This window comes from Aulonocara stuartgranti, assembly GCF_965226115.1.
Source record: "Aulonocara stuartgranti genome assembly, chromosome: 2".
NCBI classification, from domain to species: Eukaryota; Metazoa; Chordata; class Actinopteri; order Cichliformes; family Cichlidae; genus Aulonocara; species Aulonocara stuartgranti.
This window is the reverse complement of record NC_138940.1, coordinates 32,209,340-32,237,328: the sequence shown is the minus strand read 5'-3', so window position 1 is coordinate 32,237,328 and position 27,989 is coordinate 32,209,340. Positions and strand designations below refer to the sequence as shown.

At 39.9% G+C, this 27,989-nt stretch overlaps 2 protein-coding genes across 3 annotated transcripts in view; one reads left to right on the top strand and one right to left on the bottom strand.

The window, feature by feature from the left end:
* The window catches only part of dock2 (dedicator of cytokinesis 2), a 98,458-nt gene that overhangs the window by 48,722 nt on the left and 21,747 nt on the right, over nt 1-27,989 (top strand). The window lies entirely within an intron of this gene.
* On the bottom strand, nt 20-22,176 carry insyn2b (inhibitory synaptic factor family member 2B). 2 transcript variants are annotated; one of them, XM_082546554.1, is made up of 4 exons: nt 21,918-22,168; nt 9,142-11,052; nt 6,548-6,622; nt 20-2,200 (listed from the first exon to the last, which is right to left on the bottom strand). In XM_082546554.1, exons 2-4 carry the CDS (start codon nt 10,719-10,721, stop codon nt 2,017-2,019), a joined length of 1,839 nt encoding a protein of 612 aa, XP_082402680.1. In that variant the 5' UTR covers nt 10,722-11,052; nt 21,918-22,168; the 3' UTR covers nt 20-2,016. The 2 variants fall into 2 exon arrangements, 1 of the variants encoding a protein (XP_082402680.1); XR_014278864.1 differs by having other exon boundaries at nt 2,185-2,200; nt 9,075-11,052; nt 21,918-22,176.

Genomic DNA, 27,989 nt, shown 5'->3' with positions numbered 1-27,989 from the left:
GGACATATGGTGGACTCTTTAAAACCTTCTGTCTTGCGTCCTTGACATATTTTCCCTGCTGATACCATGTTTATCAAAAAGGATTTGCAAGAAAGCACCTTAATTTACTCCGCTATGGTATTCAGTTTGTTTTTGAAACACAAAATATGTTGACAGCAGAGTATTTTGTTTAAAATACACAATTTTATTGCACATACAAGAGGGATCGTGAGGGCTCACACACTGTCATGGGAAAGCTTAAGAAAATGCAGGGACAGAGCATTTTGCGCATAAACTGGTTAATTACTAAGTGTAGTATCATCCAGGATTGTATTTGGTGGCAACTGTACAGCCATAAGCAGTTGAAGGACGCCCTTGTGAGATCAGTTGTTAAGCTCTAAACTGCTGTGAACAAAGCAGGTTGTGAATGCTCTGTGTGTGTGTGTCTGTGTGTACAAAATTAATGTCCAGATGAATGCTGTTTGCAAAAATTTCTGTTTATCTACCAGTTGTGCTATGCTTTTACAAATATATTGTTTCCCTTTGGGAAAAAAATCTTCAAAAACTCATCACCCTTAGTGACTCATTTTGTATATTTTGTTAACCTAAATTTAAAGTTTAGCACTAATATTTGTTGATTAGGAGGGCAAGTGTGGCCTGAATGCTACAGAACACCTATATAGATATTGAAATGATTGTCTGATATATTTTACATGATTAAGTTGAAGTGTGCTGTTGGTATTAAGAAAGAGATTGAACCTTTTCAGGTTTTTTTAAATTAATTTTTCTGGTTATCTTCCTGTTCTCTAAAGCTTCACATTGTGTTGTACCAACACAGCACTCACCTGCACAATTTGTGCAATGGTAAATTTTGAAAAACAACAATTCATTGGTGCCTACTGTATACATTGTATATTGATACTCAACATTTAAACAGGCCAGTCATTAAAATGGATTGACAGGTCTGTTCTTAGTTTGCACTGGTTCACAAATGTATTGAGTGTTTACTGTGTGAGAGAGGAGTCAGTTGTTTGTATTTCAGTGAGTATGCTGTATGTGTAAACTGATGCCCGCTTGTCAATGCCACTAAGTGCATGCGTTCGAATGCACACGTGTGTAAAGATCCTTGAAACACAATTGAGACTGCAGCAAAACACTTCCATTTTGGATGATAATAAAGGAGAGAATCGATTACTCTGTCACTCAGGGTTGACAGAAATTTTAATTATCTGACAAAGGCTGTCAGTCTTCAATCAGCTGTGTATCACATTGTCTGTTAATGTTTTCTTAATACAATCTGTACTTTCCCTGTGAAATCCTGATGACTCAGTGAGCAAGCTGTGTGTCCAGACAGTTCATCAGCTTGTTTTCCCATGATATCCTTCAAGTGCTTCAGTTGTTGCTACATTCAAATTATGTCTGTCCAGCATCCAAAAACATAGCATTCAAATTAATTTTTATATTCCTTTGTTTTTCACATTCATTTACATTCCCCTGCTTATTGCTGTAATTTATCCAAAACGATTATAACGATTATAACGATTCATTCCCAGCTCGTACATCTGTCCATCTGTTGAAATAGCCACTGAGCCAAGTGACAAACTGTATGCTGTCTAGAGTGACAATGCTTCATCTGTCTGCAGCAGATTTGTTATTGAAAAACACTGTCCTCACTGTCAGGCGAAACGTAATCTCAAATTAGCCAGCAAATACTGGTTTCTGCAAATTTCACCTTCTTCCTCCCAAGCAGTCAAGAAAGTTTAACAGCCTCTTTTGTCCTCTTCTCCCTCTTTATCACATTTCCTTTTTTTTTTCTACCTTGTCACCGGTGTACAGGGCTCAGGATTGGTTACTGTGGAAAATGTGCCATTCACAGTCCATGTTTTCTGCTCAGAAAAGATCACCTTCTGAATTTAAACTTAAGCTCAGTGCACACCCACATGCTTTACTCCGCAACATCTTGGATCCCCTGAAATATAATCCGCTCCTGCACCTGCTGCCCAGAAGGCCAGTTGTGGCTTTTCCAACTCTTAGAGCTTAGAGCCACCAGAAACACTTCTTGCGCAGTTTCTTGACCCGTGCCTTGGTACTGGGGCGACTGGAGGATGCCGGGGCTGGCGTCGGCTTGGTCAGAGTTGGTGCAGGCACATCATATTCCCCCTCTAGGGCCTCTATAACCCCCTGGAAACGTCCCTCCTGCTGTCTAAAATCATGCTCCACACTGGAGGAGAGAGAGAAATGGAGAAGGCAGTTGAAGAGGAAGGAGACAAAGATGAGTGAGAAACATTATAAGCATGATTTAGAGACTGAGCTAATGTGAACCAAGCCAGATGTTTGTTTGTTTTTTAAATTCAGTTCCTTTCTCACAAAAAGAGAATACCGTAAATGTAGGGGTTAAAGGGAGATGGTGAACAGCTGTGTAAAACAAGAGGAAGTCTACTGGGCAGAAAGAGAGATTAGAAAGAGAGGGGTTTAGAGACAGCTAAGCTAAGGTGACCTAGTGACATCAAGAAATGCTGACAACACCTTAAATACTGTCCATAATGCAGTTTTTATGGAGGTTTAAACTCATATGTTCTTAATTTTGGTGTACGCGCCATCAGCCCACACACTCTTTCACACGTGTCTCAGCTCAGTACTCTTTTCACATCTATAGTATTCTTTTGCACTCATGCACCAGTAGATCACAGGCTGGTGAGATGAGAGGAGTGGGAGGAGAACGAAAAAGAGAGTAGGAAAGAAGAAGAGCATTTGCACAATGGAGGAGCTAAAAGAAGGAGCAATGGAGGAACTTTTTTACTCTTCTATGTTCAAAGCAGACCCTCGTGGCTTACTTTTTCTATGCTCCCATTCCCCCTCCACCCCTCATCTCGCTTGTGCTCTTTTCCCCTCACCATCTCTCTGAAGTGCCCATCGCTGCAGGTCATAGTGTAGCAGACTCTGAGTTTCTCCCTCCATTTGGTAACTTGTGTGTGTGTGTGTGTGTGTGTGTGTGTGTGTGTGTGTGTGTGTGTGTGTGTGTGTGTGTGTGTGCTGAGCTGGATTATATGGGTGGAGCTACATAGGGTCTGGCATCTGGAGTTAATGAGGCACATGATGAGGCAGGCAGATCGGAGACGACTACCAGTCCTTCCCTCTTTTTGTATGCCAGCAAACAGACACACACACATGCGCGCGCGCACACACACACACTCAAAAACATATAATATACAAACACAGACGTGCTCCCCTGCCATCTCCATACATCTTCCTCAAAAGCCCACGGCTGAGTGAGAGTAAAAGAAAAACATGCAGAGACTTATGAAAGAAGAAAGGAAAGAGACAGAATCTTCGGGGAGATCGAAGGATGGCTAAATGAAAGAAAGGCGACCTTTAATAAAACAGGGCAGAGAGGTCACTGCATAGTAAAAGAGGAAACAAAAAAAGACAGGGAAGTAAAGAAGGACAAGATGAGTGCCACTGGAGATATGAAGAGGGGAGGGCAGCAAGGTCTCGGCTATCCGAGAAAGTGCGCAGTGATGGAGGGAGAGACGGAATGAGTGAATATAGGAGAAAGTAAAAGCTTGGGTGGGCACAGAGGAATGGAGATGGCCGCATGAATAATTGATAAAGAAGATCTACCGAGACACATATACACAAACAAAGCCACACAGCATACATATAAAGAAAGATAAAGGATGGCACCTGCCCCACATCCACTTACGGTACAGTCTGTCTTGTTTTAGAAACTAAAGCTTTTTCCATGTCAGGTCTCTCTATACGTCCCCTTGTCTCAAAACCTCAGTATAGCTCTCTACCTCTCTCTACCCATACCTATTTCACTCCCTCACAATTTTTCGTGGATTTACTGCACAGCTGCGAAAGCTGCTATTCTTAATTCGTTGTGTAAGCTGTCACCTTCAGCATCTTTTTACGTGCATGTATGACTGCGTGCTACGGCGTCTTTCATCCCTGTGAGACACAGCTAAACCCAAAACCTTTATGTTTTTAAAATGAGGTGTAAAATGTGGAGATCAGGGCTAAAGTTTTGGTTTGTTTGCTTAATACATCTGTTTAAATTTGAGACTTGTGTGTGTATTAGAATACTTTTAGTTTCTAGGTGCGCATATGTGTTTTGTTCTGCTTGTTTCAGCTGTTTAAGCTTTGGGAGGAAAAACAGAGGAGCTGTCAGAAGTTCCTCTCCCTCTTGTCTCTCATTGTAAAGATTAATTAAAACAGACGATGGCAAAACATCTTCAGGCAGTCAGCCCACGTCAAAAGCTCTTTTTTTCACCACAGATCATTAGGATGAATGTTTTAGTCCCACACGTAATTCATCCTCTGCCTGGGTGTCTCTTATGCCATCTCCACTCCTCTTTACCCAGAGTCCTCTAGGGTTTTGATAAGGCCATTATTGTCCAATCAAACAAACAGAGCTCGTGTAGTTGTGACTTCTCTGTGTGTATGTCACAATAAATATGCTGATTTTCTTTTTTTCCACCCCTGTTTTTGAAACAAACTCATACTGACACGAGAAGAAATATGACTAGGCTGGAGAATCTGCCTTTCAGTCCAAGTCATTAACATATTTCAAAGCGCATGAAATATATTCTTTTTTTTGTTTGTTTGAAATGTGTATGCACATGAATCAAATAAAAGTTGATTTCCCTTTGTGCTGGATTAATTATCCTGTTTGTATTTGCATGTCTGCAATTAAGACAATAAGAAAGTAGAGCAGGAGAGAAAATCTTAGAAGCTGAGAAGAGAGAAAGGTGGACTATAATAATGTGAGAAGTGCATACACCAGAGACCAGGATTGTTCCAGGTCATGTAAAGTATCTCCCCAAAATATTCGAAAGCCTCACATTTTGAAGACTTCCATGTCTGGCTAATGTTAGACATTGTATGACTATGTAATGACACGTTTCTTTGTGCAATGTATGCTACTAGACTACTGAGGGGGTTTATTTGTAGTACAAGAAGATAATAGTATGTTTTGTTCTGTAAACACTAATTTTCTGCTAATTTCATAAACCGCTAATATCTAGGTTTAGCACGTTCAGTTGTTCTGCTTGTCTTCCATCAAGTTTTCACAGTCTACGTGGAAATGCTTCTGAAAGTGCTTATTTAGTCAAACAGTTCAAAATCATTTTTGGAAGTGTTTATGTTTTTCTGCTTAAGTGAATTGTTGCATAATGCAGGTTGTCTTGTCATTAAAGCATTTGCAGTAGTTAATCAGGCTGTTGTATAATTACTGTCAGTGTTTTGCAAGGCTGAAGTCAAATGCCTTGTTTTCTCTTAAAAGCAGTTCCCATTTAAGATATTCCACAACGTGGAAGATGATTCTTTACTGTGTGAACAAAGGAGCTTGCATATAAGTGCATTTGTCTCACTATGTAAAGTAGTGGTGGAAATCAATGTGTGTATATATGTGTGGATATGGATGAGCATGTTGCCATGTGGCAGCTTTCTCCCTTGGTGCTCATTGCTACTTACTGGGATAAGGATTTTGCTGTGTTAATTAGGATCAAGGGAACAAAAAATGAGATGAGGGGAAACAGAAAACTGGATGCAAAGAAGAGATTAACTGACAGAGAAATGGAAAGTCAAAAAAGAGCGAGATGCAGAGGTGGGGCTGCTTTGAGGCAAGTAGCTTTGAGAGTTAAAGAGAACTGAAGAGGTAAAGACCCCGCAAAACTTGTCTTTATCCCCTCGAGGCCTGCGAGGGAGATTTGTATGTGATTGTAAACAAGCAGAATTAACTTCAAGCCTAGCTTTGGTCTGTAAATACTTCTTTTCTTTTAGTTTTATCCATGAAGCTACATGCAACCTACATTTCCAGCTTATGTGAGCAGTGCAGAGAAAGAGTAGAGGGTGAAAGTGGGGCACACTGAGGTGATTAGAGCTTTGGCGATTGACAGACAGAATGAGGCACAGATGTAGACAGGAGTTTGTTTAAAAAAAGAAGAAATGACAGAGATTTTAGTGGCATGTAATGGAAATGTTTATGTGAACATTTGTGAGAGAGAGAAGGAATATGTGGAGCTAACAGGAGGATTAAAGTACAGTATGCGATAAGAGGCAGTGCAGTTCTGCAAGTTGCTGAGGATCTAAGAATGCAGTTAGTTATTTAGGTCAGTCAAGCATGATAACTGGACTGATCATTTAGATGTTGAATTAATATCCTTGTTTGCACAGAGCATTATTTTGTGTGTAAATATCCTCCCTTGGTAGAGCATCTTTCACTAATCTGCAAAGTACAGCAAGTATTAATTTTAATATTTATAAGAGCAATCACTCTTAGTTTCTTTTTCCTTATAATAGTGTATGGTATGAGTGGTACAATAATCAGAGTGGAAGAAAAGGGCAGCGACAGCAGGGTGTCAGGAAGAAAGGGTAATGAAACAAAAAAAGCTGAATAAGTGATAAAAACCTGGAAAGGCTGAAGAAATAACAATGGGAAATTGCATCCTACGAGAGGCATGCAGTTTTACAGAAGTTTCATGGCTATTTCTAAAGCTCCAGGTAAGAATTAGTTGTCATTGGTGTGTTATATAATACAGTAAGCTCATTATCTTTATTAGGTTACCTGTAGATGATGCAGGCTGTCTTTTGGCAGGTGGGGCAGTTGTTTATGTCCTGACCAGTTCTGTATGAGCTGCGACTGCAGAAACAACAAATGTAAAACGTTTACACACATGAAAGCAGTTTGACTGAACAGAGCCGTGAATGCTGATGGCAGTTACACGTCTGGTTTTTAATTTTTGCTGTAGTGTTTTGATTGGTAATGATCTAAACAAAATTCTATGTAGGCATACAGTGCATGCGTTGTTTGTTATAATCCGCTTAAGTAAACCACTCTGATATATTTACGATTGCTTTAATCATTAGCATATATGATTTTTAGATACGCTACTTCAACAAAAAAGGAAAGAAATCCTGCCAAGCTTCAACAATATTCATTTTTGTAATAGTGAAAGATTATTTTGCACAAACAGCAGGCTGGGCTTTTCGTGGCGGTGTCACGCTGGTGTCAGAATTGTTATTTCTCTCTCCATGGACACGTACCCAGTGCAGCAACAACAGACATGCTGTCTACGTGTTGTCAAAGGGCACAAAATAGTTGTGATGTTTAGTGCATACAATGTGCCCCAGTAACACTATTCAGGACATTACCAGGATTGCCCCAATGGTTGAGTACCTGCCTGTTTACTATTCTATGCAGGAAAAAAAAATTGCAGCAACTGTCTTGGTACATCAGGTTTTGAGCCACACGTCACATAGCACAGATATTATTACCTTAAATTAGAGGCATAGTGAAAGTAAGCTTATTGTCTTTCATTTTAGATGGCTAGTTTGAACAGCAGAGCACACATGCCAACTGCATCAAGGCTGAACAAGACTAAAGAGACTACAGAACCAAGGACACTGTTTACATGTTAGAAAATAAGCTGGAATTTAAAAATATCTGTTAGGCTTGTACTGCCTGCCTCCCAATTAAAATACTTTATTTTGCCAAGGTATTTTGGCTGGCCTTCAGTTGAACCATTTAGAGAAAAAAGTAACTGATTTATGTCAATAAAATTGACATTTTAATTACATGGAGTGAGACTGTGTAACTGGCATCATTTTTCTCCCCCACCAGTCTTTATCAAAGACGACAACAACAGCATGAGAAGACAAGTTTTTGCTTCAGGAGAGAAACGAGACAAGGAGCTGAGCACAGCGACAACCTTTTAGCTCAGCCGACACTTTTATCACAGCAGCCCACTTAGAGTCCTTTCATTTCTGGCACAGCACCAGATTCATGCAGTCCCTCTATTGCTTGCTGCTTCTCTTAATGTTCATTCTTTTAATGTCTTCCTATCTTTCAATAGCTACCCTCTCTCTTCTGTCTGACTTTCAGTCTATCTGTTTTTCTGTCACTCTTAGCATGATACATGGGCATCCTCCCAAAAAAGCCTTTACACACAACAGAAGCATGAATGCACATTATACAGCAACAAAGATGGGGTAAGACAGCTGGAATACTGATTTTATGTGTCTTATTGTGCAGCTTAAAGATTAATTGCAAGGTAATCTGAAGGGATTAGACTGCAGCCAGAGACCTCTCTTAATGCTGGACAAAAATAAGGAGGGATGGGAGAGAATAAACCATGTACACAGGGAGTTTAGGTGATGATGGAGAATCATCAGTTTTAGGATAGTTGAGAGGTAATGGTTATGGGTGGGGAAAAAAGGTGCAGACTTTAACTTAATGGTGAAATGGAAGAGGGTGGTGAAGAGGTGAAGAATAGGAAGCAAAACAAAACAGTGTGACAGCAAAGATCTGACAGCAGGGAAGAGTGATGGACAGGTTGTTGGGAGAGGAGAAGGGGGGAAGATGAGAAGGCACAGGAGTGATTCACAGTTGTTAGTTGAAGATATGATTCATACTTTACGGTGAAGTGTGTAGCGAAAGATAAGGAGTGGGAAGGTATTAATTAAAAATGCACCAAAGAAAGGTGTGTGGCTGATGGTGAAGAGAGGGATAAATTACTAAAAGCGGGTTAAGAAGCAGTGGAGAAGAGGGGGATTTTTGAAAGACCAGCTGTTATGTGTGGAGGGAAGAGGAAGAACATGTGGCCAGGGAGGAGGAAATTAAGAATCAAAGATTTAGCAGGGGAGAGAAAGAGTAACTGATTAGTTCTGTTTGCTTAGAAGTAGTGTCTGTTTGGGGCTACATGCTCTCAAACTCAAAGGAAATGCAAGAAAGCCAACGCTGACCTCTTGCTGGTAGGTATCAACTCTCTCCAAACATGTGTACACATATTGGATCTCCACACTGGTGGCATTTAAAAATCTAATATACTGTATTGAAAGCCTGCCAGCTATAAAAACTTAAAAGTACTCTGTTATTAATCTCTTTCACTCATAGTGCACCCTCTCTTCTACCCCTCTTTCTCATCTTTATCACCTCCCTCTTGCTTAAACATTTGCTCACGCGGTGAATGCCTCTACCACTCCTTTTACATGTGTTATCTCTTTTTATCACTCCCTTTTTCATTCTGTCTTGACATCTATGTTTCTTCATTTCACACTTTATTCTCAGATTATCCTCTTCCTTTCCTTCTTACCTTCTTCCATTCCCCTATTTCCCCTTCTCTCTTCAAGTTATTTTCCTTCCTAAGTCCCTTCTCTCACCCTTCAGTGAAGGCTTTGCTCTTCTCCAAGTCTTGAATCACGTTGAGAAGCACCTTTATCTTCTCCTGATTGGACAGCAGGTTCTCCTCCACACTCTGCAGCTGCTTCTCCAATCCACGTGGTGCTTGTACTGCATGTCCGTCCAGAAGTCCTCCCGGTGCCCCATTGCATTGTGCTTTCATATGAGTCTTACAAGGCAGAGTGTGGTCATCGAATGATTTGCTCTTCTGATTTGTGTAGTCCTTGAGTTTGATCCGTTCTAAGGATCGTTTCGGTACGTTTGTGGTCTCCTGGGTTTTGTTTTGCGCTACAGATGTGGCTGGTTTAGACTGAGTGGATAGAGGACAATTTTTTGGTGGAAGAGGTGGGGTGGTGCTAGATTTTGAGCTATTGTGACAGGAAGGAGCTGGAGACTTCAAAGCAATACGGGCTACTGTGTTCTGATGTGACTCTTCATCAGTGCGTTGGCCTTGAGCCACAACTTGACTGCGTTCATCATTTGAGTGTGATTTTATCACCTCTAAAGTTGGCGTGTGTGTTTGTTGTGTATGCATGTCAGCTGTGGTCCTATCTGTGTTACTTTGTGTATCTGTTGTCTGCGTGGAGGAGTCCTTGTAAGAGGTAAATTCTGCAGAGTGTGGCCTCATGTGCTGCTGTGAATCTTTGGCTTTGTTCTGAGTGTGTGTTGCGTGGTTTGAGTGTGAACTGTGCGCTTTTGGTATAGTGTGCGACAGCTGTGATAATTGAGTAGTCTTTACTGATGTGTGTTGCTGTGTGTTGGCTGTGTCTGTTTTTTTGGTGCAAGACTGGGAGTTCATAGTAGAAGAGTCGTTCCTTGACTGATTAGGAGCCACAGGCGGTTTCCGTGGCGGATTAGGTAAAGTCTGGCTAGCTGTTATTTGATTAACTGCCCTCCTGCGACATGCACCAGTGCACGGCGAAATCTGAGATCGTCTCCTCCCACATGTCCCACAAAGACGAGGCGGAGAAGTCGTCATTAATCTGCAGGGCCGAGGTGGGGTGGCGTGCACAGTTGTACAAACGCTTACTGTCTTTAACACTGTGCGATGACCCTCCCCTCGTAGAGACTGCACCCTTCTCCTCTCTTGGGCAGGCTCCTTACCTTCTGTGGCTTCACTGCAAACCCCTCCCACCACATCAGAGGCTACCACACTGCCATTTGTGTACCGAGCTGTCCTTTTACCTCTCGTGTCCTTTGGGTTTGTCCGTATGTTTTTGATCTGGCAGTAAACTCCACTGCCTGATCCCTGTGACCCCATGTCGTCCTGTGTCAGGCTGTTGATCTCGTTTTGAGATGTCTCTTTTGACACCGGCAGACTGTTGCTGTCACTTCTGATAACTCCCCCTGCCTCTGCTGTTGTTGTTGTTTTGTCTGTTGCCATGGTGAGGAGCCGAGGTGTGTTGGTTGGTTGGCTGCTGTGGCGTTTGATGGAGGGGAGAGTCCGAAGTCTGGGAGATGTCTGCACCCCGACACTGCACAGTGGGCCCCATCGCCCCCCCGCCAGGGGAACTCCCAGTGCAGGGACTGGATTTGTTGGGTCAGCCACCCTCCTGCCCATACTCCTCTGGAGGCTTGCTCAGCCCCCTGAGGAGCTGAAAGGGATGGAGGCAAGCAGCGACATCAGCCGCCAGCAAGATTAGATCTAAGCGCAATCCAAGATGTTTCCAGCTCTTGTTTACCCAAATTAATTTATGTGAAAGAGTTTTTAGGGAGCTGGAGAAAGGAATTCAATATCCAATAAAGCTGTAGACTCTCAACTTTCTTCCATTAATGATCTTATTACTTGAGCTACTTCCGACTGGATGACACTGTCAAAGCTTTTCTCAGTTTCCAACCAGAGGCCCACAGATGATGAGTTGGATTGCTTTTCTGGGCATTGCTGGTTTGTTCTGGAGAGAGGAAAGAAATAAAGGCAATGAATGATAGAAACAAAGGTAGAAACAAGAGAAACTGGCAAGAAATAGTCAGACTGGCAAGAAGACATAGACATTAGGCACGTAAAGCACCGTGTAAAAGCTTCGACCTCGACTGAGAGCATACACTGACCAGATCAATATAGGTCTATCAAGTTCTTATTACCCTAGCAGGTGGGTGAGAGTAACAGTGGCAAAACTTTAAATCCCATCAAGGAGAATGAAAAGACTATAGAATATGTTCAGGGTAGGTTATGGGCAATTGCATGTTTCTCTATAGAGTTGGGAGTTGCATACAAATCACAGGAGCTATAGATCCTGTCAATTTAAAAATGCTGCTTAATTCTTTTATTAAGTGATCTAAGGAGCTTGGATCACTTTAATTTAATTTAATTTTAAACGTTACAACACATTTAAAATTATTTTTTCTTTCTTTACATTCCATAATAGTTTGTAGACTTATAACTAATCATTTGTTATCATTTGTCGTAAAAGCAGTTTGGAAATGTTTCAAATGAGTTAAGATAATTTAATAATTTTGTGATCAACTCTATAGCATTGTTCCATGTTTAATGTTTCTTTTGTGTCTAGTAATCTATACAGACATTGTGCCCTTCGGTCTATTTTAAATGTTTTTTTTACTTGATTTTTTTTACAGGCAGGAAATTTAATGTTAATCCATGACTAAATTATGTTAAGGTCTTATCTTTGTTTTGTGTTATTTTGCTTAGTCTAAAATTTTTGCATTGATTGGGAGAGAAGCAAAATTAGCCATTTAGTCTTTATCATTTCAGATCACTGACTCAGTGTAATTCAGTGGCGCACTGTGTCACTGCGATTAGCTGATGAAACTGGGCCAGAATTCTATTATATTTACTGTTTTTTTCCATATCAGGATTTTGGGCTATTGCAGGAAATATGGGCAGGGTACATCAAAAAGAAAAAGACAGATAAGGAAGAAAAAAGATCGCTATTTAAATAACTTACCCAACTGGTACTATATTTAAGAGCATGGAAAAGTGGATGCAGGAACATTTGTCTGGTATATTTCGTTTTAGCTAATGGAGCTATGCTAATTTGAGCTAATGTAATTACACACAGTTTGGCTCTTGAGGATAAATGGCAGTGCAGTGCATTTGCTGTCTGCACAGAACTCAAGCAACAATACATTTTAAACTTGTTGCAGATCCAGCTCATATATTGTAGAAAATTTCTTTTTGTCCGCCTGTGTTTAAAAAGTCAGTCACCGTCCACCTTTGATCCCTCACTGCCGCACACAAAGCTGGTCTGCAGCTGGTGTGAGGTAATTTGTCCATGAAATTAGGCTTGTGTGTGTATCTAGGCTGAAATCTTTGTGTCTTTGTTTTTTCTTCTATCTTCTATCTTCACAAACAACGTTGTCACTCTATTCAGCCAGTGTGGGGTGCAAAAGCTGGCTGCATACACACACACAGACACACACACGTAATCAAACACACACAGGGAAGATGAATGGCTTAGTTTACACCAGCTGGTGCAACATGTCACACAGATGCTTGCTGTATACGGTCAATTGTGGAAAAAACTAAAAGATATAGAGAGAGAGAGAAAGAGGGAGAGAGAAATAAATCAGCTATAGCCATGTTCACCTAATAGTGTAAGAACCCATGAGATTACAAACAAAAAAATCTTCTATTGTTTCATTATTGTAAAGAATTCTTTCTCAGGGTTTTGAGAAGTTTTAAAACAGCTTGTTGGCTCTGGCACTGTAGCAGGTAAAATTATGTGCTCACCAGTGGACAGGTAACACATCCTAACTGCAGTGAGCCTGACTGCTACTCTAATATTTCATATGTATTCAGAATGAGAGGCTTGTACCCATTCACTCATACCAATGCCCTGTCATGACCTAAGCCTAATACCCCATGCTGTTTTGACTGCACAAGGAGAATAAAAATTGACATCTTAGCCTTTTCCCCCCCTTTTTCCCTGACAGCAAGTGTAATTAAGGTTGTCAGACTCTTTTCAGTTTTCATTTAAAAAAAATTAAATATTAATACTGATGCTGGTGGGCTTGCCCATGAGCTGAAGTGCTGAACAAGGAACAGTTTAAATTTAGACTGTTCAGCATGCATCCTGCGTCTGAAACTTTCTAGACATAGAAAACAATAAGTGTCACACAGTGCACTGCATTGCTTGAGAGCTTCAGTGACAGTGGTGCTTTGAAATGTAAGGTTTCTGCATAAGGCATTAAAGATCAAAGGATTTCTGTTTCAGTGACATATTGCTCCTACTTATATAAATATCTTGACAGTGTGTTTCGCTTGTGGAGTGTGACATTGCCAGGGAGGGGTCTCGCATTATTGACAGCCCAGACTGCTTATTATTGTTTACTGTGCTAACTGTGGTAATCACTTTCCTGGAGTGGACGACTGAAGCTTTAACTTATATTTCATGCGTCCCTTTTTATATACAAAGCAGGGCACAGCGACTGGGTGAATGAGAAAAGCACTGAGATTCGTTGTTTGCACAAACAAATTGCAGATGATGATGGCATTTCTGTGGTGAGAAACAGATGGAGAGGGAAAGCAAGAAGAAGAGAGCTAGCCGGTGTTTGTGTGTGCAAAAAAAGAGAGAAAGAGAGAGAAAGGATGCATATGTGCGTGCATATGTCCCCATTTGTGTGTTTGATTGTGTTTAAGAGCTGTCAAGCAGCTTGTCTTGGGATTCAGACTGAGTGAACTAAAGGTAATTCCACTGCAGCTGACTTGCCTTTCCATCAGCAGCCTCATCAGACAGCAGAGCACCTGCTGCAAGTTTTTTCTTTCTTTCTTACTTTCATCATTTTGTGTGTGTTCCTTTTTGAAGTCTGACTCTTCACCCCTGACCTGCATGATGTCAGGCAGAAAGTGACACCATATCCTCAGAAATCCAGCTCACACTCTGTGTATCTCAGACTCTCTACCCTTCTCTTTTTCTCAATCACTTCCCCCTCTTTTAAATCTTAAAGGATAGCACTAACCTCGCATCCCTCTTTCATCACTTGCTGTGTTTGTTGTCACACTTTCCCACTCAGCACCCTCTCTTCCATCTCTGTCATGCAACCTTTGATTTTCTCTGTGCTTCTCTCGCCTCCTCTTTGTTCTTTATATATAAACATAGTCTCTCACCAACATTTCACCTCTGGCTGTGCAAAATAAACGGGGAGGAGAAAGGGAGGAAACATTGTCATCTGGGGGATAAAGGAGAGGCAACTGAAGAGGATAACAGGGTACACAGCAAAATCTCCAGTGTTAAATTAACACTAGAGAGTGTCTATATGGGTCCACACCTCTGAGTGTTAAATACAACACTGTTGAGTGTTAAATTAACACTTTTGACAGTGTTATATGTTTAAAAGTAACCTAGTCAGTTTTGAAGATTAACAAAGACTAACACTGAGCAGTGCTGATTTTCTAACACTGGAATATTTCTAACATTTTGAGTTATTTTCCAGTGTTAGAAAATCAGCACTGCTCAGTGTTAGTCTTTGTTAATCTTCAAAACTGACTAGGTTACTTTTAAACATATAACACTGTCAAAAGTGTTAATTTAACACTCAACAGTGTTGTATTTAACACTCAGAGGTGTGGACCCATATAGACACTCTCTAGTGTTAATTTAACACTGGAGATTTTGCTGTGTAGACGCCGGCACAGGCAGGGCTGACAGGTGGCCAGGGGATGACAGCGAGAGAACAGATGTATTAGCAGAACTGTGGACAAGATGAAGGACTCGCGCGAGCATTTGTATGTGTGGGTCAGCGGAAGAGATGTGAAGGCCTAATTTTCTATAGTTGCTTTAAATCTCCAATCAGTTTCTCCTTTCATAATCTGAATGACTTTTTTAAAAGATAAAAGTAAAAACAGAAGACTGGAGGAGAAGGAGGAGGATGTGTGAAGAGACAAACATTAAAGGAAAGGAAGAAAAAAAGATCTGGGATGCCACACACATTGCTTGCCAGTAATCAATGAACACCGCAAGTGTGTTTGAGCATCTGTCATCACGCACACAGACCATACAAGCCTTTCAACACCGCAGGGAGTTTCTTGACAGGGTGCAGCCTTTTATGAAATCTGTTTATACATGCAATGAGTTTAATTTGCCAGTCGGTGGGTTTGAGCTTTTAAAGCATTGTCTATGACACAGGCAGTCTCAGCGATGCCCTGCATGTTTTTTACATGTGTCTGTGAATGAGTGCACACCCACGCCTTTGCAGTGGTAACAGAGCGCTGAATGCTCCAGCGAATCGAGTCCCCTGTCGTTTCAAGGTGAGTCTCATTTTTCAACTGCCGATTGACGGGCCCTGTGTGTGTGTGTGTGTGTGTGTGTGTGTGTGTGTGTGTGTATGAGTGTGCAAGCGTTTTTAGGGAGACTGAGAGTTGCTTTACTGCTCTGTAATCACACCACCCCTTTCAGTTACTATCTCTCACCCACTCACCACCAGAACAGAACAAACGCAGCACTTTATTGGCCCTTTGAGACGGGGCACACAGTGCATTTTGTGCAGTTCATTAGGCTTTTTTCCCTCCAGCCACCGTTGTTTGGGTTCAAGGCAACAAAAACATTTCTCTGTTATATATTGCCAAACCTTTCTAATCTTACACCTCTGATTTAACATGTGTTTGAAACTTAAATGGTAGGCAATGTGTTTTTGGTGCCACTGGAAGAAAAATCTATAATAACCTTTCAGCATATTGTAATTCAAAGTGTCTGAGAGGAAACAGACTCCTTCACTTTCTGTTAGCTTTGTTTTCAGGATTTTAACAAGTCTACTCCTCAGAGAGAGACGTTGGTTGATCACAGATCTGTTCAGACAAGAACCGGCGTAGTATAAAGTCGAACAAAGAGCAACATTGTAAGATGTAGCTCTGCAGTGGGTTAAGCGCAAAACTTTCAGCTGGAAGAGTGGGTTCTAAATGTCACATGAAGCTTAAAAGTCAGCATTATCCTATTTCTATTCCATGTGAAACACCTGCTATTTAGTGTGGACGCCCTATGTCTGGTGGGAGGGACTTAGAACAGTGAGGTGAGAGCTGCATCTTCTTTCTTCTTCTTTTTCTGCCTCCTGCAAGTTTTATTCTATCAGAGACCTTTATGAGAAATAATTTCTGTCCATTTCTTACAACTGTTATATTGGATAGGAAGATACTTTTTAGACATTTAATATTCTCGCACGTATAAATCAAATAAAACTCTGTGCGGAGGCATTTTGTATGGGATAACTGCAGGAGATAGGATTGCCACACCTGCCATTTAAATATTTGAGCACCTTGTAAGACCATCTCTCTGACTCTTTGCTACAATAAGCAGACAAGCTATCAAGCAAGATACTAAGCTCCCCTCAAAGAATTGTAATATAAAAATATAAGTTTGTTCAGTATCTTGCATTGCTTTTATTACTTTGCCACAATATTCTTTTTTTTTTTTCAGTTAACTTTCTTCAAAATGCAGGAGATGGGGAAAAAAAAACAATCAATATTTAGTATGAGCGCCCTTGTCCGTGAAACCACACCAGTTCTCATTGGTTCACATTTTTCAAAGCAGTTAGTGTGTTCCAAGCATCCTAGAGAATTTGCCACAGTTCATCTGTGGATTTGGGCTGTCTTACTGTGTTCTGTCTCCTCGTTTAATCCCAGGCTGACTCCATGATGCTGAGATCAGTGCTCTGTGGGGGGTGTCTGTTGCAGGACTCCTCTTTAGCTTTGTGACAATACTGTTTGATGCACAGTACCCTATATGTACCCTATATATTTTCTGTTTGTCTGTAGTTTTCAAAATGTGAAGTCAGCCTCAAATTCAATATGATGATATACATACTGTGTCTCTTTGTGTTTGTTTGCATTTTTAATTAGTGATTTCACCTTTGTTAAGTGTCCCAGTATAACACTTCTTCCGGTAACTCATAGAAAAATGAATCCGGTATTAATCATCAAAATAAAAAAGGACATATACACAGCTGATTCTGCAGCCGTTGTCATTCTGCATTTTAATTGAGAGCAGCTGTATTTTTTAGGAACAGTGCCCATAAATTAGCATCTCAACTGGAAAGAGGGAAGTCACAAAAGGCTAATGTTCATACACAAAAAGCCAAACATTTCACTAAGCCAGCAAGTAAGGGTCTAAGTGAAGAATTGTTTTGGGAAGATTGTGCGTAATATTAATGAGAGAGTAACTGAGATACTCAGGTTCCTCTTAAAGGTATGCAGTGCAAACTGTGGTCACTGTTGCTCTCCAAGCAACACAAAAAAGATGCAAAAGAGGACTTAATTGGGGTTTTTATAGACACACTCAAATCCCAACCACTTCACAAACAACAGGAAAATGGAAAATGCTCTGCGGCGCCCTGTGTACTGAATTTTCATGAAAAATTTACATTGGACAAACTCTGTGTATATGTACTTTGCGTTTGTGTGTGTGTGTTTTTGTTTCTGCATGTTTGGAATCAGAGATGCATAAATTAAGCAGAAGCAGAAAATAAATTAAACAGAGAACTGAGAGGCAGACTTCCCCGCACGTCTGTCTAAGAAGAAACTCAGATAAGGCAAACAATGTCACTAATTGAAAGTAAATCTGAAGGGTTTTAGTCTGTTCAGTGCATGAACACTGTAAACAGACACTGTAAGTCATTACAGTCTTTTTTTCCTTCTCAGGGACTCCCTCTAGTAGAGGAATGAAAGGGTTCGTATCGATGTTTAAACATGTCTACCTTCGGTCGTGGTGCAACCCCAATCAAAAGGCACGGCACGACGACACAAAGTGGGAAAAACAAAACTGATCTCATAACAATGGATTTTATTAAAAACTTGTAGCCCTTTCAGCCCCTACTCCTCGTGTATGTGGCAACAAATAGGAAATAATTCAAAGTTCAATGTTCTTTTCCAGTCAGAAAGACCCCAGAGGGAAAAAAAGTCAATTCGGTTTTAATGCTGTAAGCTTATTTATAACCTGTTAGGAACCTATAATAAGAAAAGGGCTGCAATACATTACAGACCAAGAGCACATTATTGACAAATCCATCTGGCGATTTAATTCATTTGTTTTGTTGTCTGCTGGAGTAATGTTTGCTGGTTGAGCAGCGGGGCAGAGAAACCAAAGGAAAACGGCATATTTATGAGATATTTAGCACCAAATACTTAATAATAGGAGATAAACATGATAGAGTGGAAAACTAGACCGAGTCAGCTAAGAGGGGAAAACAAAGTGTTTGAGTTAGAGGAGACGCCACAGATGCACTACTACATAAAAATCTTATCAGTGTAGCTAATAGGGTGTGATATCATCAGAGGTTTACATTTTTGCTTTTACTGTGTACTCTTCTCTCTCTGAGCATTTTTTTCTCCAGTCACCTTTCTTTTCCCCTTGGTCACCTGTCGTCATCCTGATTACTACCTTTTGTCTTTGTACTCTTTTTATCATCTCATTGTTCTCTTCTCTTCGATATCACTCATCCTGCCTGCACATCCCATCCAATATCTCCATCATTAACCCCTAATCTATTCCTCCTCCTCTCATCTCTTCATCTTGTTGCCCCTGCTGCCCTCGCTCCCTTTCACACATCCATCTTCCCACCATTCTGACTTTTGTGTCCTTTTGTCTTTCACCGCATCTCATCTGTTTCTCATCACTTGTTCACAGTGTGTCTGGTTAGCAGAGCGGCTAAAGTGTCACTGACATGCACGTGCGGATGCACTGACAGATGCACAGACACACACACATATAACTTCATGTGTGCATGCCAGTACATACTTCTTTGGATTCCTCTTTCTGTCTTCCTGTTGACTGACTGAACCTTTATTTCTTTATTTCTTTCTTTTTATTTCTTCTTTCTTTTTTTATTTCTTATTTCTTTATCTCCATTATTTGTGAACCTGCAGACACTGAATGTGATAAAAGTCAATGTAGTTTAAAGCTACCTACTGATTAGGTTTTCCCAGTGTATAATTTTAGATGTAATTCCTGTACTAAAGTTGTTTCCAATATGTGAACCTGTATTTGTGCATTTACTACTAGACACATAAATTACTTTCTGTATAAGTCTATACAAGTTAGAAGTTATTACCAAATAAATGAAGTCCAACTCAGGAGTGTTACAAACAAATCAGGCCTAGACATATGCAAAGAAAACATGTTTATATGTAAATAAAGAATATGAATTCATAAAGCACATTGTTGAAAATATTCAAGAATCTTTGAGAAAGATTTCATTGGTCCTGAATCAAATTCCTGCCTTCACACATCAGCTATTCATTATTATTTTTCCCAGAACAAGAGCAGAGAAAAGCGTTAGCAACATTCTGGTGCATTCCTAATAACCACGACAGGCTCTTTGTGAAGTGGCATGCTAAAATTTGGACACTCCTGAAAATATTGCATATTATGTTAAAGTGAGAAGAACTGAGTGCAACCACTGCAGAAAACAGATAAAAATTGGGTTTTATTCAAATATGGATGTGGTTTTCAGGGGGTTTTATCTGCTTATTAACTTTTCACGAACTGATAATATGCTGCTCTGGTATGTGTGCTTGGTCATTTTTGTGCTTTTAAGGTTTCATAGCATCAGCGGTTCATTAGACTTTAATTGACTCAATAGAAAGAATCATCATTGGGAGTCCAGAGCTTGATTCATTCTTGATTCATTGATCCTCTATTTCAGATTTCATGGTAACACCAGGGCTGACTGGTGATCTGAAAAATTACATTTTACTTTTACTTATGAGTTTGAATGCTGTTTAGAAATCCAATGCACCCCGTTCCTTTAAGTGGTGGCTTTTGGCCCTTCATAAAAGACCCAAAAGAGTCCCAGCTTGTCTTTGACATATTTATTATTTCATTTAGGTGAATAGGGCATTTTTTTAAAGATAAGTTTTACTTAAGATGTTTAACTTAGGTTAAACAAGTGTTTTCCAATGTCAGTGACTAATGATGTTAGAATAGTAATACTTGTCTGAATATTGACAAAAACTCTTTTCTAAAAAAACAAAAAACAAACTACCAGCTTGAAAATTCCACTTTCTGAAATAGCGGTAATGAAAATGCAAAATTTGTAAAAATCAAGAAAACTTTTTTATTTTATAAATCTGTACATGCTGGGCAAAAAGGAAAAGCAAAACCAACACATGGCAACAAAAGGCCTACAGGACGGTGCCGCAGCAGAAATGCACTGTTTCAATGTGCAGACATGATGCACAAACAATACCCATGTAGAGAAGGCAGAACGGGGAAAACGTCCTTCATTCTCACAACAAATTCAGCATCTTAAGTATGCAAAATAACATCTGAATAAGTCAGTCTCAATTTGGAAGGAAGTACCGAAGACAGATGAAGTTCAAATTGAGCTGTTTGGCTGCAGTTATCGAAGGCATGTGTGGAGAAAGGAGCAGCATTTGATGAAAAGAACACCTTGTTAGCTGGAATGACTCTTGTTTAGGGTTGTGCAGTAGCTTATGGCAGAGGAAACACAGCATACATAGAGGGAGGAGGAGTTCAAATATTGCGCAAGCAGTCAAGAAAGTCAAACTGAAAACAGATTCCCTTCTACAGCAACAATAATGACTCACAACACAGTACAATTAACTGTTTTTGGCTAAACATCCCACACAGCAGTAAAAGCGAGTAATTTAAATTTAATAAATTTATTCAACAAGTGCGGTTATTTTGCTGTAGCCCTGTAGACATGTCGCTGTAGGACTAGAAACAACATTATTTTTCTTTTCATTTTTCAACTTGTTGATGTGTTTGTGCAAGTGAAAGACTGGACTGTGTGATAGTGTAACACATACACACACGCACACACATACAGATATGCACAGATTGTGATCCTGATTTATGTTATGAGGTTATATAAATTTTGCACACAGGTCACATAAATCCACACTGTCTCAGTTTGAGATGTCTGTATACAGATTTGATCGTTTTAAAACAAACGCGCGCATACACACAAACACAGATGCATGAGGTCAGCATTAGTGTATAAAGAGAAGGGTTATTGCTTTATAATCCCACATTAAAGCTACACTAGCTGTCCCGATGATTGGTTCAGAGGCTTTTAATATTAGTCGGGCAGCAAAGACACACACGTATTCCCATAAACACACAGGAATGTTCGGAATCGTTGTTAAAGGAAAACTTGTAATTAATATTGCATTATGAAACACACTCACTTAAGCACACACAGACGTATTCATGTGAATCAAATCCTACTGTGACAGATGGATGGGATTACTCACCTGCCCCACACACACACACACACACACACACACACACACACACACACACACACACACACACACACAGCGTATCTGCTGTCGATACTAATGCAGTGATCATACTACTTTTTTCTTCCTTTTTTGCAAAAATACACTTATAAGGTTTCCATAAAACAGATAGACCGTCTGATATATAAATACACTTTTAGCAGAGGACTGACTCTGTAAGGAATGAGACATCCACCAAGCCAAAATTTGTGTGTTTTTGGATTGTTTGTTTGTATGTTTATCTATGTAGCCCAGAGGTTTAACCTATGGATTTTTTTCCTGCACTCCAGTTAGCTCTCTGGTGCCTCCTTCCATAAAACCAGTTACCTTCATTCAAAACCTTAAATCTTAAATGAGCATCTTTGAAAAATAAAGTATTTGCCTTGGGCTACCAGACCAGAAACATTCCTCAGATGGCCATAACAGCGCGAGAAGAAAACATGTTAGGCTTTTATGCTATCACTCCCCTATACACACAAACGCACACACACACATACACTTAACTACATATACACTCAGTGTTATTTTTTAACAAATATCTTTGCTCTTGCTTTCTTAGTCACTTACCTTTTCTTATCATCCCCTTTGGTCCGCATGCTTCTGTCTTGCCCTGGTTCTGTGTGTGTATCACTCGTGTGTGGTAGTCCTTTAGTGCTCAGTAGAGCTCTCCTCCGATTCTTTACCACTCTATCTCTCTCTCCGTCTCATTCTGTTGCTGCTGATCCTCGTATGCTCGCGGAGCCCAGTGATCCTCCCTCCCTCTCTCTCTCTCTCTCTCTCGCTCTCTCTCCCTCTCTTTTTCACACACACACATACACTCCTCTCTCTCCCTCTTTCCCTGATCAATATTTCTGCCTGCTTCTCTTTAGCTCTCATGTGCTTCTCAAATATTCTCACTCATTTCTTAAGTCATCCAGTGTCATGATTCGCTTTATTTTTATATATTGGTGACAAATCTGATGTCATGCCCTGAATTTTGTGTCTATGTTTGTCTATGTGCCTACATTGACCCTGGCACAGTAGTAGACCCAGTGAAACTTTGGCAGTGTGCTCCCGGGAGTCGAGCCAGGACACAAACAAACACACATGCGTGAACACACAGAAGCACACACTCGTGCTTCTACCACTCACTTTATTTATACCTTTGCTTTTCTGTGAGAATAAAGTCTAGCATTGCCTTGCTAACTCGCTTTCTCTTTCTCTCTGTTTTGATTTTCTCCTTGTAGTTTCACCTCACTCTTCTATTTGAGCTACAGTATTTGGTCACTGTCCTCTCTCTTCTTTGCCCCACTTTCTCCTCTTCATGCCATTCTTTAGTGTTCTTTCATCCTCATTTTTCATACTCCCCTCATGCTCTGTATTTGGCTGTCCCACCACTCATCCTCCTTTAAGCTTATTGTCTTTCTTCCCCTGCTCCCATTCATATGAGCTGAGAATGACACTGCTTTCTTTCTTGTGGCAAATAAGGCAATTAGATAAAATGAAAAGAAAGTGAGATTAAACACCATATGACATCGGGTTTAAATTATGCTTAATGATGAATGCTTTGTCTTTTGAGCCTTCCAGGAATTGTGTGTGTGCGTGTGTTTGCATGTGTGTGTGTATAAATTAATTTCTTCTTTTGTCGTGCATCAAGGAAGACAAGAATGTTTTACCATTTTTCACATCTTTTACTGGCAGCTTTCAGATTTAGAATTCAGGTTTAGGGATTGATCTTGTATGGTTTCATTAGGATAAACATTTGTTAGGCTGTTAGCAGTTAAGAAATAAAGCTGCAGGGAATTTACAAATGTAATGCTTGTACAATAACACAATGCAATGTCGAGTTTGATTCTCCATTCTAAGCAGTGATTGTCAGTGAAATGTTTTGAATATTTCTTTAAAACGCTGCGAGTTTGCGTGTTCCCTGAGCGGCTGTTTGATGCAGTGTCCATATAAATGTCCCTCCTGACCCCTCCCCCATCTGAAAATAACTGGCGATGTATGCACCACTGCAAAGTGGTTGACTCACCTTGTGTTGTGTTTCAATTGACCTCTGGTGTGATGAGGTAAATGGTGTGTGTATGTGAGTGTGACAAATATAAATGTAATTATGCACATTGCATAAGCAGCAGTCACCGCAGTTCAACACATGAAGGCTTTTAAAAAATATTACACGTGTGCACGGAAACACGCGAGGGCCATAAATCATGAGATAGTTGTGCCAGAGCTTAGAGGTCGTGGTAATTTGATTTGGGAGAGGAAGATGAGAAGGGGTATGAGAGTGTATGGTGTGTGAGCTTGAGAAAACAAAAACCTGTCCTCTTTTTAAGCCTGTAAATGTTTTATTTCACTGCATTTTCTTCTCTTTTTTTTTCTTCTCTTTTTTCATTCATTTTCCCTTGACCTCCCCTCCTCTCACTCTTCCCTACTTGCGTTAACTGATTCTGGCTCTTTTTACATGAGTAGGAAATGGGCTGAGGACACATTGATCTGTTTTCTGAACAGTCAACAGGCGTGCAGGTTTGCATACGCTGTGTAATGCACACAGATAGACACTCATGCTACCTCTCTCTGTTGCTCTGAGTCAAACAAACATGCAACCAATCCATCCTTAAACACAACAGCTCTAATTACTGCTGCACACAATCCATCTCTTTTGTCACCCCCCCCCCCCCCTTCCCCAACCACCTCCAACAGTCTCCCCACCCACCACCTCTCTACATTTCACCTCAGCCCACAGGTGTTGGAAAAAATGTGTCTGCATGTATTTGTGTGTAACAAGGAGGTCAGTGTTGAGCATGTCGCTGTGAGGGAGTACAGTAAGGAGTGCTGCAATTGTCCAGTGAGAATGTGTTTTTTAGATGTTCTATTTTAAAAAAAAAAAAAGGATGATGACTTCTCATTTAGGGGGATGTCACAAAAGGAACCACAGAGGAGGGTAAAGAGGGAGATTGGTGAGGAGAGCACAAACGGGATATAGACTGCTGTGAAAGGCATCATTGGTGGAGTCTGATGTGGAGTCATTTGAATGGATTGTTCTTATCGTGTGCCCTGTGTTTTAAATTGAAACTCCAGATGCCTAGACCAGTGGATAGTCATCCACTAGTCTAGGCTAGTGTCTATATGTATATATCTTGGTTATTTGCACTGTTAAAGGTGAAAACATGGACGTAGATCAGTGTGTACTTAGTGCACTGCTTGATTCCCTGTTCCACACTATTGATTGGCAGTTCTGTCAATGTCAGAAACAGCTACTCGTGTAAAGATTAAACCCTAAAACCTTAAGCATTTAAATTGGGACTGTCACAGTTAATGCTTTAATTCTCTGTCTTAATTTAAAATTAATGATATGTTAATTATATTTAATTGCATCCATCGTCGTTCCACTGTTTATCCCGCTGGGCATCTCGTGGGCATAATGAACTTTAAACAAAATTCAAACTCACTGTCATAGAGTCTATGTAACATTTATAAGACAGAAAAGCCCAGGCTCCAAAAAATATGAGCAATTAATTCGGGATTGCCAACTTACAGCTACTACTATCAGTGAGAATATTGACAGAGGCTGATGGCAGGGGTTACTAATATAATAATATAGTTACTAGATAGTGCTGATCTAATGATATAGATACAATAGTGTGCTCACTAGGGTGGCTGTGATGAAGGCTTAATTGAGTCAGTTTACAATTTCATGGTTATTTCCATACTTTTTTAGTTATTGTTTACTGTGTTCCTATTTTCATTATTCTGTTTGATTCTAAGGCTTTAGGTAATGTAAAGCAGTCCAACAGAAACTGGAAGAATATTTAAACTTAACTTTAACTTTAATTTTTTTTCCAAATAAAGTTTGTTGTTAAATGCATTGCCTCAGTCTATTGAACAATCTGTCTTTCTTTTTGCCAGCTGTCTTCTGAGAGAGGACAGCTGGCCTTAGATTACTAGTTTATGATTTTGTCATCTGTCATCTACCACACGAAACATAACTTTAAGGACATTCAAATGTCATGCTAATGCATTTTGAGATTTCTCAATTACGGTGTTTTGTAGGCGATAACGTCAAATTAGCAACAGCACCAAATGATAACACCTTGGCAGCTGTGTCTTACTCTGTATTCTTGCCTTAATCACAGGGTTGACGCTACAATCTGAGATGCTAGCTTCTCTATATGGCAAATTTCCAACACAAGTGCCAGTCTACCAGCTGAAGGGTAGAAAAGTATACTGTGTAATTTTCCTTCCAGTGTAACAGTTCTGTCTCCATGTCAGAGGTAAATTGTCATTTGTAGTGATAAAGTTATGGTATGTTCATAAATGCACATATCTCTCCTGCTTTGGGGGCACTCATATGGATATTGCTGATCTGTAAAATGAAAGTAGCAGGAATTTAGGTTCAGAGAAGAGACTTGTACAAATAGACCTAAGATACAAGCCTGGATTACATTTGTAAATGTGAATGTTGTGGTGAAATCCTGATATTCACATTTTTTTGCTATGTTTAGAAAAAAATCTTTTCGCAGAAAAAAAGTTCCCTCTTTTTTGGTGTATTAGATTAGTTTGGTTAGCAATCATGGACGCGAAACACACATCTCTATACATCTCTGCAAGCATAAATTAGTTACAAATAATAATAACATATATCTATTAAATCCTACTTGTATTCTGTTTATATTTTGGCTTTACAGTGGACCAACCAGGAATTCTGTCATTTGGTGGCTGGAATTCCACACGAAAATTTCATGTTTCACTCTATTTTTTTTGCTAATTATGGCTCAAGACACAATAGAATTTCAGTTTCACTATAAGCTGTAAGCAGGTGTAACATCTGGGTTCAATTACTATTTCAAACTAGTAATTTGAGAGTGTAAATCATATCTTCCTAATATCATCTGTTGTTGAGTGGATGAATGCTGACTGAGATCTATCGCTGCTATCACTATCAGTCAAAACATTTCGTTTGACGCTGTCACCACAGTAATGACAGCAACACATTATCAGACAGCAGATGATATGCAGTGAAAGTTATCAGGATACAAACTGCTTTGTCAGGTAACTGTCATTTGGAAGCAACTTGGAAATTACAGCTGTGAATTTGTTGCCAACAGCAGTGGCCAGAATGAGAGAATGGATAGACATATTAACCCTTTAAAGCCGGTCGGAGCGGACACGCTCCATTTTGCGTAACTATTTTTAAATCCTGGTAGCTCTGTAACCACGTGAGCTAGAGCAATAATTTTTTTTCATATGAAACCGGAGGAGTTGTACTTACATCTTATGCCATCAGCTTGTCCTAGGTCACAGTTTCCTTCCACATATAGCTTTGCAAAAACTGCATAAAAAGCACTTGTAGCAACAAAAACATAATATTCCAGAAACACGCTTTGCCGATCCGATCAGCTGTTCATAACACTTCCTACGTCCATCAGCGTGAACTATCGCATGTCCGCCATGACCTGCTCGAAACCGGAAGTGTCGTCATTTTGCGGAAATGTAGTTTTTTACCATCGTGGCCTTATGAGCCTCTACTGGTGTTTTTAAAAGTTATCTTTGACTTTATGACTTTCTGTGTCGTTTCTGGGATGCTTAGAACTCATATTGCACTGCTCGAAATAGTTTGTTTTGATGCACATGCTGTTTTTTTTGCTAATTTGCATTATAATATTTCTTTTTGTTTTTCCTGCAGTATATGAAAATTGGTGTATTTCAAAAATAAAACTATGAAGACACTTAAAATAAATTACCTGTGGTGGGAAACTATTTTGTGCAACTTTTTTGTATTTAAAGTTTTGAGGGATAAGCCTCTTAAATTTCTCTAACTAGAAATATATGTTAAAAAAACAAAAACAATTTTCAATTTTTTTGTAGTTTATTGCACTTTTTTGCAATTTATGTAATTACTATGCACTTAATGCAGACATATTATTAACATTTGGGCTGTAATGGTTGTATTGATGTAAATCAACTTGAAATGCTCCCAAAAATGGCACTACGGCATGTAAAAATATAATATAAGCTCTGGCGGACTTGGTTCTATGGTAGGTCTTAAAGGGTTAAAGGAAAGCAAAGGATGGAGGAGGAAGGGAATGAAATCTCAGACCTTGGCAAAGTCTGTGCCATGTTTTGCCAGTAATCTTTTAGCTGTTGTGTAAGGCCTTTGCCTCAACAAGCCCTAAGCTCTCTCTCTGTCATACACAGTGTGATTGTTTGCAGTTTTATTATTATACACAACAAAAATATACCTTCCATGCGTCTTTGCATGCAACAATGTGTTGATGAAACACATTCATGTGTGAGGACGCAGGAGCATTTGATGGCTAGATATTTGGCCCTTTCAGCATTTGTGTCGTGTTTAGATGGCGTTAAAGGAGATTGAGAGCACTGCCCCTCAGAGAACACCAATTAGAGTGAAGTAGGGCAATATGACACGTGACCTACACTTCAAAACAGTAACATCCACATATACACCAGCACAGTGAACACTAAACCAAAAATGTATGAGCTGTTGAGTAGTTTTCCTGAGTAAGTGTGTGTGTGTGTGTGTTCCTAATCCTATTACTGATCAGGCAGTGCACTCTAAGGAGGCAAAAAAGGAAGAGCGAGGGGTGAAAAAAAATAGAGTTAATTGTGCTTCTTGATCCTGTCTGTTGGTTTTTACCACCT